The sequence below is a fragment of the Cheilinus undulatus genome, linkage group 2, assembly GCF_018320785.1.
Source record: "Cheilinus undulatus linkage group 2, ASM1832078v1, whole genome shotgun sequence".
NCBI lineage: Eukaryota > Metazoa > Chordata > Actinopteri > Labriformes > Labridae > Cheilinus > Cheilinus undulatus.
The window spans coordinates 46,239,409-46,253,517 of record NC_054866.1 but is presented as its reverse complement, the minus strand read 5'-3'; the positions used below and the strand labels follow the sequence as shown (position 1 = coordinate 46,253,517).

Below are 14,109 nucleotides of genomic sequence, written 5' to 3'. Positions count from 1 at the left end.
CTTCCCCAGATCTGTGCCTTGCAACAATCCTGTCTCTGAGCTCTACAGGCGGTTCCTTTGACCTCATGGCTTGTTTTTTTTTAGTCAGCTGTGAGGTCTTCTATAGGGAGGTGTGAGCAATCAAGAGCAATGGGAGGCTTTTGAGCTAAATTGTAAGTGTTGTTGCAAAGGGTCTGAATACTTACTGTATGATAATAATATGATATTTTAGATTTTTTTTTCATAAATTTGCAAAAAAAAATCACAAATTCCTTTTTTTATGTTTTCATTAAGGGGTACAAAATGTAAATTAATGAGGAAATAAGAATTCTAATGTCTGTAGCATCAGACTACAACATGATGAAATTTTAAAAAGTGAAGGGGGTCTGAATATTTTTTGAATTAATTGTATTTTTACCCATGACAATGAATTCACATTTAATTTTTTGAGCTTTTATATTTTGAAATGAGATCCTTATCATGACTTTAACAGTGGATGATGCCAAAATTAATTCAAATCAAAAATTCTGACTAAAAATAAGACCAATTAAGATCTGATTTCTGCCCATGGGGCAAGAAAATTTGACTTAAAGTGAGATGTAACATGTAAAATAGATACATCATAAAAGGTACAGAGGCTGTCTGATTTTACAGGAGCTCAGCTGCATGGGGAGGAAGCTTTATATTTGAAATGTCTTGCATCAAAATAATCAAAACCAGTGTAATAATGTGACCAATAGTGTACAAAAAGCTGACTCACTAAGCAGTGTTTGTAGAAAGCTCAAGCCATAGCACATTGTGTGAGTGTCACCGAGAACCGCAGCTAGAGGAGTAGAGCAAGTGGAGAGCTTGCGTTTTTTCAGTTGAATTTGGATCGCTTTACTCTTTCAAAAAAGAATTGAAAGATCATATACCTGGGTGTGATATCCAGGAAAAGTCTGTGTCGCTGGATATGCTTTACCTTTGTAATGTTTGCCATATAGCCTCTACAACAGCCGAATGAGTGGAAGAAAACCACTTGTACTAAATGAATCCTTCTGCACTGTGCATATTCTGCTTATGGGAAAAGGTGACCCAGCATTTGCTTTAATTTGAGTTTTTGCAGTGTGATTTTGTGTTAATGAAAAACTGTGTTCCATTGCTTTGGTCTGAAGGTACAAATATCCCTGAGATAAACACTAAAGAAAACTAAAATGTCTGCAGGAATATCTGAGTTCTAACTCTGCCACTGCACTCTTTTACCTGAAGTGAACCTGAAGTGCACTCTGTTTGAATCCCAGGACTCATCCATTGATGACTTCAGTGATACAGACAGCGAGAGCAACTTCCCTCTGATGATCCCTCAGGACTACCTGGGTCTGGCCTTTTTCTCCATGCTCTGCTGCTTCTGGCCCCTGGGCATCGCTGCCTTCTACCTATCACAGAAGGTACGCACAAACACACAAACACTCAGTCCTGAGCTGACAGAATACAAGCTGGCACCGTAGTTCACAGCCAAGGGTGATTTCTTAACCTCTGCTGTGTGTGCTGATGAACAACAGGTCAAGAGTTTGGGAGTTTAGACAGGGAGGGATTACAACTAGATTTGGAGGATTATGCCACCAGAGCTTTGAAACAACACAAGGCTCAACAGGAGGAACTTACTAATGTGCTGTGAGATTTCACTCACTTAAAATATTGCCACAGGCTGATCGTTTGTGAAGAAGCTTGTTTAGGATTATTTAGCTCTTAAAAACACTTACAGATCATTGTCAGTCTTTTTGAAGTCTTCAGTCTCGCTTGTCTCCTAAAAACAGTAACAAAACTGGAGTACTGGAGGTTTTTTAACAGCTTTGTAAGATTTAATTTTGCCTCAGGTTATTCTGATTAAAAACCAGTAAACTTTAGTCAGTTTGTAAAGGAAATAGAGCTCTGAAAACTCAGACAAAACTATGACTGACAGTTTTATTCTCCTATTTAATTTTTGGTTCACTGAAAACCAACTACCACAATCTTGTTGATAAAAAAACAAAATGTTCCAGATTGTGTCTATCATATGTGCCATCTTTGTCTTATACCTTACATATACAATGCCTAAAAAGTGTATGACCCCTTGGATGTTTTACATTTTTGTTGATTTTATAAATCCATCATCATCAATATAATTTGGCTTTTTTGACAAAAAAAATGCTCTTTAATGTCAAATTGAACTGAATGTCAGATTTACACAAAGTAATGTCAATTAAACAAATGTATGTTAAGTAAAATAAGTGATTGCATAAATATTCATCCCCTTTAAAGTGACTGACTTAATTCTACAGAGGTCCAGCCAGTTGATGCTGGTCATCTAACAATTAGTGAAATGGGGATCACCTGAGTGCAGTGAATGTGTCTCAAGGGAGTGTTGTATAAAGACACTTGTGTTTGGAAGTTCCAGTCACTGGTTAATCATTATTCATGGCTACCGTAACACCATGAAGACAAAAAGAACACTCCATGCCTGACACAGTGACTCCTTTTATGGAATGGAATATAAGCCTGAGATACTACAGGTTTACTGCTCTGTAGATGCACTTCAGTGTGAACTAAAAACACTTTGATAGTCACTAACTCAAACTGCATACAGAGGTGGCCTGGGATGTCTTCTTTCCGATTAAAATGATTGTGTAGACACAACAGAACTGATCTGCAGGATTCAGTCAGTAAACAAAAAGCAAAGTGGCTATTTTTGTCTCTCCAGCCTTGCTTGGAGTGATGGGTATTGTGTCTCTTTTTAGAGATCTGTATTATTTATCCCTGCTCAATGATAAGAGCAATCTTTTAATTCTCCAAATGGCTCTTTATTTGGTACCATTTTGCCTTTTTAGAACTTCAAACAAGAACAAAAAAAAAAAAACATCTCTCAAATGAAAAGTTGGATCTGGTTGTTTACAAAAGGAGCCAGGTATTAGAACTCGCTCGCCTACAAACAACACATTGGGACTTCCTTGCAACTAGGTATGCACTAATACTGGTACTATTATCGGCCGCAATACCAACCCACAGTTGTCATACTCGAAAAAAGTGCAGATACTGTACTCAGTATCTTTTTACAGCATGATATGAGCCTGTAATTATTTCAACAACTAAGCAAACTAGAGCTATGTCTGCAGTTTGGTGACTTTTTAACATAAATGGGGATGTCAGAAGTGGAGCACAGTTCAAATCATGCGCTGCTATACTGTCAAAAGGGGGTTAAGAACATCAAATGAAAATAAAACAAACTTTTAAAAGAGTTTTAAGAACTGTAAAGGTATCAACAAGCATTCATATTTGTACTTATTATTGATGTGTTCTAGGGATGGGCAATTGATCGAAAAACTAGATTAAATCACAACATGGCCTACTCCAATTTTTCAAATTGCAGATGGTGCAATATTTCATTAACCTGAAATGTGTGTTAAAATGCCAGTTTTAATACATTTTTGCAGCAGAGATGACATGATCAACACATTATGCAAGCAATCAAGTGTCTTTTTTTAGAATTTTTTTAGATATTAACAATTAGACCCAGTTTAATCTAATATTGTGCTGGCTATTTTATAGAATGATTTATTGCTCAGTTTTTCTAAAAATACATAAGAAAATGAACTTCAAAAAATAATTGCATATTAATTGCAATTGCAATATTGGGGAGAAAATTACAATTTGATTATTTTCTCAAATCGATCAGCCCTAGTGACATCCCAGATGTAAGTAGTCGTAGTAGTTTATTAATTATTTACCAGTTTATTTATGAACTGCTTGTACCCTACAAGATATTTTTGCTAAGTAGTGTATCACCATGTCTTTATGCAAGTTTATGACAAAATGAGGGAGAAAGGCTTTTAAAGAGCCTCTTTGCTCATACTAATTTGCCCAAATTCATGCTGATCGCCAGCAGCTTCACTGCAAACAACATGCAGGGATACCAATTCACAGTAGGACAGCCATGGAAATAATGTATGGGCTGTTATTTGCATAAGAAGTGGGAAAGTGGGTTTAGATTTGAGGGCAACACTGAATGTGCACTTAGTATCCAAATGCCCAAGATGCATAAATTAGTTGCAATAATGCCATGTCTAAACAACCCAAATGTCAGCAGGTCAGCTGAAAAAATATCACTTTTCTCAAATACAAATACTAACAATACACAAAAGAAATGCAGAGCTGTGGGAGTTTTTCCCATGACCATTAATGTGTTCATGTAATAGCTGAGATAATCAGCCTCAGTCCCAGAGTAGGTGATGATACAGAGCAGGTTAAATAAAAACAGCACTGCAGAAACTATCTCATCAGTCAGTATTCCCACTAACAGTGTGGAGAATCCCCTAACATCTCTATCTCTAGTCACCAGAGGCCTTTAGTTTATGCAGGCATGCTTCCAGCAGTGCAGGAAAAGAATCCCATTAACGCTTTTGCAAAACTAACTGGCAGCTAGCTGCAAAGGCCTTTTGATCAAATCAATGGCCTTCATTAAGGTTTAATTAGAGTCATAACAAGAAGCCCCAAGGTGATAGATTTCCAATATTGTTGAGTGCTACCTAAAACAGGGGTCAGAGTCAAAGACAAGGACTGGAAGGAGAGAGGACGGGAGGAGGGGAAGTGATAAATGAGGCACAAGTGCTGGGTGTGATTCAGAGATGGAACATAATACAGACTTAGTGTGTTATTGGGATGAGTGCAAGAGGAAAGTGGAGGCCACAGAGGACAATGATAAATGATGACGAATACCCTTCTCTCCTCTTTTTCCCTCCTCTAATCCTTATCTCACTGTCCTCTCTCCTCTGACTCTCAGACCAACAAGGCGTCAGCTCAGGGGGATTTTCAGGGGGCCAATGCAGCGTCTCGTCAGGCTCTGTGGCTCTCAGTGCTCTCCATCGTGTTTGGAATCATAACGTACATCTGCGCCATCGCCGCGTTGATCTCCTACTTGTCTGGAAAACCACCATAAAAGTGGCTCGTCCAGAGGGATACCCTCACAAAAACAGACCTCTCACACATATCATGATACCAACACACCAACATATCACCTTTTCATGTAAATTATTCACAGTCTGCGTCTGTCAACCCAATCTGCTGTCATGTTTTATCTACACAAGTTTAAAAAGAACAGTGGACACAACAGGAGGGCTATAGTACAGCTCGGCGGGCATCCTCTCACACATTTAGATGAATTATTAACAAATAAGTTATGCAATATCACCTCATATAGGATATTCAGTGTGTAAATGTGGTTCGTTTTGTCACCTGATGACTCCAGTAACCTGCCATCCTTTAAATCTGTGCTGTAGTTTTCATCACGTTACTGTTGTAAAAAAAAAAATAAGACAACAAATGCAGATGTTATCACAATACTGTATATATCACTATCACACTAACAACGGATGAGAAGCAGAAGAGGAAGAGAGATATGTGGCCCAGGGGAGCAAAGTGGATGTGCAGAGTACGACGATGGAGAGTGCAGATTTATGAGAAGGTCACAGCAAGGACGTAACAGCGGCTAAAGCCTGACGGACCTCGCTGAAGGGGGGCCTGAGCCAGCACTGTCGCTCATGGGGTGAAAACTGGTGATGGGTTTAGAGCCCAGGAGATTTATTTTTTAAAATATCAGGGACCAGGGGCTATAGTGTCTCAGAGAAGTGAAAGATTTCTTGTGGCTCCTTCGGTTGGAGTGAGAGAATCTCAAGGAAACAGTGCACATCAATCAACATCCTGATTTCATTTAGCATCCTTGTTGTTTACCTGCAGAGAAGACTGAGTGTGCTTTCTTTAGGACACGTTTATTGATATATTTATGTTTAAAAAATGAAATTACAAATACATATAGTGCCATTTTATAAGGAAATAAGTTAAGAGGTGGAGTTTTGGAGCTTGTGTTTAAAATGCAAGGCTTGATGAGAAATGGCGGCTCTAGATATAGAAATGAGAAGGGCTGCTTCTATTCTAGATACAGTGCTGGGAAATGATGACATAGACAGAGGCGTACAGACCTGCAATGAAAAGTGCCAAAAATACAGAAGAAACTCTAAGGATGATCCTTTCATGAGCTGTTCCATTAATAGAAGCATCTCAGCTGCTACTTCACGCTCCCCAAATATAGATCCCGCTATTTTCTCCTCAAGAAAAGGACAAATCCTGCAGGAACCTGCTACTTTGCATTATGACAAACCTGAAGCTGTATCCATATCATATGTAAACACAATATCACTTCTTCAGAGGGGTAAGGGGTAAGATATGATGCAAAAAATAGTGTAACAAGAGATCTAATGCTCAGCCATGTGATGCATGAGTCAGTAAAATCTCCATTTCAGTCACAGCTGATATGAGCATGGCAAGTTTGTGGTTTGTCATGCACAGACCTGCTTCGAGCTTGGCTTGAGTCACTCCCTTAACTTGGTCCTCAAGTGTTGCAAAAAAAAAAATAGCTTTGTTAAAAGAAAAAAACTCTGGTTTGAGCTTAAATGTGCCATTAAAAACTGTGAAAGAGAGATCTTCAAGTAAATCTTTTGAAAGGACTGTAAGGTAACGTTGACGTTTTCTATTTAGATGTATAGTTTTTATAGAATCCACAGCTGAACTCTAATTTACTCAGATCAAGTCCTCGGTTTTCTGCAAACTCAGTGTTGTATCAAAAGTCAGCTGATTAACATTTTGATCACTCTAAGTGGTATTTGTAGACACACCTTTGTTATCTCGGTGTCTGACCCTCTTCAGCTATCACTGTTGATGTCCTGTGATGCAGCTGCACCGACCGAGTCCTCACACTGCATCACCTCTGACAATCCTGACCCATCCTGTCTCCACTACCAGTTGTTTGTGTCAATGAACAAATGAGCCTTTGTTGTTACAGCAGAGTTACCACCATTACTGGTTTATAAGGGAGCATTTGACGTGGATTGCCTTGACTGATCATGAGACAGGCTCTGGTCAGATTTGTCTCTCTCTGTATCACTTATACAGACAACAACAGGACGAGGTGAAGTGGACGAATCTCACTGGAAGATGAAGGTCAAAACGCTGTGGTAAATTAGATTAATTCGTATCAGAGGTACTCCGTTTTTCCCAGTCCACATCCTTGTATTACATGTAAATATAAATCTGAGAGAAAATCCCAATAAATGCACTTGTTTGAGATTCAGACCCTGTCTTTTCTTGTCAATGTCTTTTCTTTTCAGTTTGGTATGGTACACAATTATTTGCATTTCCACTGTCAAATGTTGTGAAAGGGACCAAAATATCTGTTGTGTACCCCCCTGCTTTTTTGGCAACCTCCTACTGGGGTTCCACGCATATTTATCTGACCCTAAAGGCTGGAGCTTGACTCACTGCAGTCTGTTGATTGGTCAAATAATTGTCACATCATGACCTACAGTACCTATAACGGGTGACCCAACAACAATAATTCAAGTAAATACAAAATACTGTTTTTAAATTATGATTTCATTCAATAAGGGAAAAAACATCCAACCTACCTGGCCCTATGTCATGGATTAACCATGACTAAGCACATTTTTTTGGAAAGCTGAGTTCAATTTCACTAGCCCTACACAGGCCTGATTGGTGCCAGACCTGTTGAATCAACAAATCCCTTAAATAGAACCTGTCTGAAAAAGTAGGCTAAAAGATCTAAAAAAGCCTTACCAGGGGGTGACTGGCCTACCAAAATGACTCCCAAGACGGCATTGACGACTCATCCAGAAGGTCATAAAAGAACCCAGAACATCTAAAGACCTAAAGGCCTCAGTTAAGGTCAGTGTTCATGATTCAACAATAAGAAAGAGACTGAGCAGAAATGGCATCCATGGGAGAGTTCCAAGGCCAAAACCACTGCTGACCAAAAAAAAAAAAAAAAAAAAGCCCGAAAAAACACAAAGGCTTGTCTCACATTGCCAAAAAACATCCTGATGATCCCCAAGGCATTTGGGAAAACATTTTGTGCACTGATGAGACAACAGTTGAATGTTTTCAAAGGTGTGCATCCCAGTGTTAATTTTGGCAGCTAGTTTTTAGTCTTAGTTTTAGTCTTTCACTGAAATGCATTCTAGTTTTAGTCACATTTTAGTAATTTCCATCCTTTTTAGTTTTAGTCCATAAAAAGTCCTCACATTTCACTCTTAACTTTTAGTCAAAGCATTTATTTTCTTGCCTAAATCTAGTACCAAATCATGGTAGTGTGTTCTATGCAGCCTGCCAAACCTGGGGTTCCTGCCTTCTACAGCTGAAAGGCAGGATAGATACAGCTGTATTGTTTTTGACAGACTTACCCACAGTGGAGCAATATCACGGATTTTGTATGCCCGACAAAAACTACATTACATTTTAGTCTAGTTTTAGTCATCTTGACGAAAACTAAACTTAGTTTTTGTCCGTTTTAGTCATCACAGATCTATTTTTGTTAGTTTTAGTCTAGTTTTTGTCAAGGAAAAAAAAGTTGTCTACAAACCTTTTTAGTCATAGTTTTACTCGATGAAATTAACACTGGTGCATTCCATTACATCTGGAGTAAAACTAACAGAGCTTTTCATGAAAAGAACATCATGCCAGCAGTCAAAGATGGTGATGGTAGTCTGACAGTCTGGGGCTACCTTGCAGCGTCAGGACCTGGACCACTGGCCGTAATTAATGGAACCATGAATTTTGCTCTCTACCAGAAATCCTGAAGGAGAATGTCTGGCCATCAGTTTGATGCCTCAAGCTCAAGAGCACCTGGGTTATGCAGCAGAACGATGATCTGAAACACACCAGTAAGTCCACCTCTGAATGGCTTAAAGAAAGACGGTTTTAGAGTGCCCCAGTCAAAGTCTGGACTTCAATCTGATTGAGATGCTGTGGCATGACCTTTAACGCTCATGCTCGAAAACCCTCCAATGTATCTGAATTAAAAAAATTCTGCAAGAAAGAGGGAGCCAAAATTCCTCCAAAGTGATGTGAAAGACTGATTGCCAGTTATTGCAAACACTTGCTTACAGTTATTGCTGCCAAGGGTGGCACAACCAGTTATTAGTTTTAGGGGGCAATTACTTTTTCACATAGAGCCAGGCAGGTTTGAATGGCTTTTTCCCCTTAATAAATGAAATCATCACCTAAAAACTGCATTTTTGCATTTACTTGGGTTATCTTTGTCTAATATTATGTTTTTATCTGAATCATTTAAATGTGACCAGTATGTAAAAAAGTCAAGAAGGGGGCAAATACTTGAAAATTTCTGTTTGCACAGTCAACCATAACCTTATTTAGATCAAACCATTTCCAACTCTTTCTGTAGACACCACTTTGGCTGGTCTGTATTTTTCTGTATTTGCTCTGGAGCTTTTTAGATTTAGTCAGATGTATCCATGAACCCTTTACCAGACTGTACTGAACCAAACTGGACTGGTTGGAGGAATGCAGCATGCATGTGAACTGAAGAAAAGGTTGCCCAAAGCAATTTCTTAATATTTTATTACAATATCAGATTTTTTGGGGGAAAAAGACAAGTATAAAAAGAGATCTGCCTCTTCATCAGAGGTTTTTGGAATATCGCCGCTTGACAGAGTCTCTGTAAAACTGGAAGATCTTCTCTGAAGCTTTCTGGCTGACTGCTATACACTGCTGCAGCTGTGAAAGACCAAAAAAGATACCGTAAACTTCAGAAGATGAAATGTCTGCAACTTTAAGACGGAGCAAAAAAACATGACAGATCCCAGATGATCACTAACCTAAATTCTTACAGTTTGAGGAATTATTAAGAAAAAAATCGAACCTCATTTGTTTTGGTTATGTTTTAACTGGTGAGATTTTACTGACCTCATTAACTGAATATGATCCTTTGGTTACTGACATCAACACTCTGCGCTCTTTGCTGTCGATTGCAAATGTCATTAAAGCTCGACTTTCCTGGAGAGAGAGAAAACAGATGAACACATCAGCAACAACGCTGTCTGTCCTAAGAGGACTTGCAGATAATCTAGGAATCTGACCAAGAGGGAAATTCAGTTACACGTTATTGATGCTATTTTTACTCTATTAAAGAAGTCACTGAAGAATAAAAACTAATTAAAGCTAAGTTTTTAGAGGCTTCAGTGCTGATCACATGCAAAATATGGACTAGTGATAGAACGACTGGCCTGTAAACCATTAAAGGATATAATTATGAGTATTTAGTGTCCATACATGAGGCACAAATGTACCTTTTCCTGTGCTGCTGTGGGGTCTGTGATGATTTGACCTTCTGCATCAATGGCACAGGTAACTCCACAAAACAGGCAGCTCATGGGCAGACCTGCATCCATCAGAGCCATACAGGCTGCATTCAGAGAGCATGATAACAGCTGGGGAAGAGATAAGGAAGTATACTCGCCAACACCATAGGAAATCAGTTTAATACTCCAACAGTAGGATTAATTTAACAACAAAATGCAGCAGAGCTTCCCTGAAGGATACTGAACCATCATCATGTACCACCTGGAGAATGAGAGTGAGGGAGGAGCGAGGGTGGAGGGACAAGAGGAGAGACGCTTCACAGGTCTCTCTCACACACTGCTCCTGCGATCGCTCCCTTACACCTAATGAATAATTAAATAAACAAATGTATAAATAAACAAAGAAAATAAGTTCACTCAAGACTAAAAACTTGCTCTCGTATTCCACCTTGTGGTGTGTAATAGTATTGCAGCATTTACACAGTAGGAATGAACAAATCTAAAAAATATATAAAAATGTATTTTTCTTTACTGCACCGTAACAGCAATAAACTGTCTAAACCATAGAATGATTAAACAGAGTATTAAACCTTTATTCCCCAATAACATAGCATGAAAGATGTAAATGCATGGTGTTTGTCTAATAACTTATTACTGTGTATGGATATTATCCCTTAGCTCTTAATGATAGAACACTAAAATCCCATAATATACAACTTAAACTGTCCACATTATATTAGATCAACATCCAATACACAAATCCTTTCAAGCCTATTAAAAAGGGAATCATTTCTCTCTGGATAATCACTCACCAGGGAGTCCAACTTTGGGTTGTATCAGCACCTCCAGTGTTGCACGGTCATAGATTTCCTTACTGACTTTGACCTCGGCTGGTCCGTACACTCCAGCCAATATACTTGTGTCTCCTTCCAATACAAACAAAGACTCAATTATTCAGGACATTCTTGATCCACATGGGTAAATCAAATGTTGCTCTGAGTACAACTGAAAAAACATTGAGAAAAGAAAGTAAGATGGGTAACACCAAATCACTGAGAAATGATAGGACATAAACTAGATGACGCCTCCAACATACCCAAGCAATGAGAACATTTGTTCAAAAAATATAAGCCAGTGGTGTTTCGAATTTATAAGAGGGTATAGTTGTAATATACAGTATATGTGATCACCTGTGAGATGTTTTCTCCTCTCTAGCTTAAAATTTGTGAGATAAGCATGATCAAGCCTATCTATTCACTACAAAACTTAACAGAGTTGTGTTTAAAAACATGCTGTCAGTGTAGAAAACAGTTAAAAATTCATGAATATTTTTGAGAAATATTTCAACAGCATAATCACACATTAAAAAGAGCAACAGTTGTCACATAACTATAAAATTATATCAGCAAATCAATCAATATCACTACCTGTACCTGCAAGAAAACACCTGCATACTAAACACGATCATCTTCTTAAACAAATGTAGTTCTGATACTATCATCAACAGAACTGAAAATGACTGTAACACTTTTAACATGTCATATTTATATTGTTTTAAAGCACCTTTAAAATAGGAAAGGCATTGATTATTTCTTTTTTTTCAAGCTCCTTCCAGACATCTTCCATCTGAATTTGTCTTATCATCATTATCATACTCACTCAACTGACTGGATAATTCTTCAAATTCCAAGAATTAACACTAATTGTTGAAGCATACTTTAGCTTTTGTGCAGCTTGTACTTGGAACACTGTGCAGCAAACACTAAATCTTAGGACTGGGTTCATAAAAATCAATAATCAAATTCAGATGGATTCTCATTTTTGAATTATGTAATTGATTCATATAATCAAGAGATTGATCTTAATTTATAGGTCGATTTCCTGACCGCCCCTTGTGCAACTAGTCTCAGATTTGCACTGCTTATGTGGCATGGGACTTGACCTGTCCTCCTCTCTTAAACCCTATAGACTCTCATTCCAGGTTTGAAACTTACACACAGTCTTACACCCTTTTGTTTTGGATATCTGGGTGCGTTATCAGTACAAGCTTTGTACTATTTCCAAATATTGTTCTCTGTTAACTCTTTAATGTTGTAGCAAAATAGGTTTTGTAACAAAACGATCCCTATATGAATCGATATTGAATCAGATTGGATTGAATCATGAATCAAATCGAATTGGAACCATGTTAGTCGAACTGACTCAGGCAATCTGTGACAATACATAGCCCTATTAAATCTCAGTTTGCTAGTGAACATGGGTCAGTTTTACATCATGATAAGGAATTACTAGGTACATGACAAAAAGAGTGTTTAACTATACCCTCATTCCTATGCATTTTCGCACGCATGTCTATCCACATTTCTAATTGTCTGTTTGCTCATAGTCTTGCATTTATTTGTTTTAACATACTCTCGCCATATCATAAATCAGAGCGTCCTCAATGACATCCCAAGATTAAATAAGGTTGAATGAATGAAACAGAAGTTAACAAAGTGCTTTGACAGAACAAGCAAAGACAGAATAGTTTGGGATAATGAAATAAGGTCAAACAAATCTTTTCTTTCATTTAAGAGCAAAAAAAAAAAAAAAAAAACGGATATAAAAAGTCAAAAGTGGTCGAAATGAGGATAAAAATGACAAGAAAAGACAACATCATTTCACAGGTGGCAAAGACAAAATGGAAACAAAAAAGGATGAATGGAAGACAGAAAACTGTGAATATGTTAAAGATATAGAGGACAGTAAGAGTAAAACATCAAGAAACGGCATGTCGAAATTTAACCTTAATAATAGTGCAACCTAGAGACAAACAGGCCTGAAATTCATTACAATATCTTTAACAATATTTGCTTCAGAACTGTTCTGTTGCAACGATAGAGAGCGGGGAGATTTGACTAAGCATTTGACAACAATATTTTGTAAATAAATTGAACCATTTTTGAGTCTTTTAGGCTACTTTATGTGACAGACAGTGTACCAAATACAAAGTCATTGCACAAATATGATTGAATTAAGAGTATAACTACAGTGAACTGCACATAATCTCACACGATTAAACCAACTCGATGTCACTGGGGCTGCTCGTCATAACACAGGTGAACAGTCACCACCTATTACGGTTTTTTGCTCTCTTTTACGGCCGACTCGTTTATATTCCTGTCCGTCTTACCTTGAATGAATGATGCCGAGCCGTCAGGCCGAGACAGTAAGGTCTGTTCGCATCCAAACTCCCTGAGAGTAGCATTTGAAGAGCCGCACACCTCCATCACGCTGCATTCACTGATGAAAGATGGTGTGTCGCGGTTAAATGACGTAATATGTTTTGTCAGTCGGGTCCCTGGTTGATGACTCGATCGTTTGCCTACGTTTAAACTTTTCTTGCTACTTCGACAGCAAAGTGGGCTGTTTTGCATTAAATCTGAAGAGTAATATTTCATTATAATTACTTTTGTCTTTTTTGCAGATCGTTGTTTTTTGTTTAGTATTAACCGGAAGTACCATAATGTTCTAAGGGGGCGTGATGTTGACTTGACAAAATGCATAGAATGCAGTTTTACAACTATTACGATGAAGATGCAGTCTCGGTTAAATGGCAGAGTAAAATACAAAATAATAGAGCATTCAATATATAGTAGAAGCAATACAATTATGTTCTCTTTTGATATAAGCCGGACAGAGATTAAATAATGTTGAAATCAAAAAGTAACCGCGTTATTATCTAGCCTGAGTTTAGCCTTTCAGGCACCTCGAAACTAAGTTTTGAATTTGTAATTTGTTTTTTTTTCTCATTTAGTTTTTACTTCTTTGAAAAAAAATCTGTTTATTTACAATAAGATTTTACGTCTGGATATCTAACTATTTATAGTTTTTAATTTGCAAAAATGCTTCACTGTCAGGGGCGAGACTATATATATATACATACAGGCTACTCTTCATCTTGCATTTT

General features: G+C 37.8%; 2 protein-coding genes across 2 annotated transcripts in view; one reads left to right on the top strand and one right to left on the bottom strand.

Moving 5' to 3' along the window:
- The window catches only part of tmem91 (transmembrane protein 91), a 28,685-nt gene extending 21,561 nt beyond the window's left edge, over window positions 1-7,124 (top strand). The window contains exons 3-4 of the mRNA XM_041796906.1: window positions 1,260-1,406; window positions 4,775-7,124. Of these exons, the coding sequence (XP_041652840.1) occupies window positions 1,260-1,406; window positions 4,775-4,930 (303 nt within the window). The 3' untranslated portion in view covers window positions 4,931-7,124. The remainder of the gene's footprint in view (window positions 1-1,259; window positions 1,407-4,774) is intronic.
- A 2,279-nt stretch (window positions 7,125-9,403) lies between these two features.
- Window positions 9,404-13,459, bottom strand: exosc5 (exosome component 5). Its single transcript, XM_041810972.1, has 6 exons — window positions 13,333-13,459; window positions 10,973-11,086; window positions 10,402-10,523; window positions 10,149-10,289; window positions 9,766-9,855; window positions 9,404-9,576 (listed from the first exon to the last, which is right to left on the bottom strand). Exons 1-6 carry the CDS (start codon window positions 13,427-13,429, stop codon window positions 9,481-9,483), a joined length of 660 nt encoding a protein of 219 aa, XP_041666906.1. The 5' UTR covers window positions 13,430-13,459; the 3' UTR covers window positions 9,404-9,480.
- Between the last annotated feature and the right edge of the window lie 650 nt (window positions 13,460-14,109).

Coding starts and splice junctions, on each gene's coding strand:
- exosc5 (XM_041810972.1), bottom strand. CDS start 13,429: ATGGAGGTGTGCGGCTCTTCAAATGCTACTCTCAGGGAGTTTGGATGC. Junction 11,087..13,332: donor CTCGGCATCATTCATTCAAG/GTAAGACGGACA, acceptor TTGTATTGGAAG/GAGACACAAGTATATTGGCT. Junction 10,290..10,401: donor TGGTACATGATGATGGTTCA/GTATCCTTCAGG, acceptor TCTCTTCCCCAG/CTGTTATCATGCTCTCTGAA.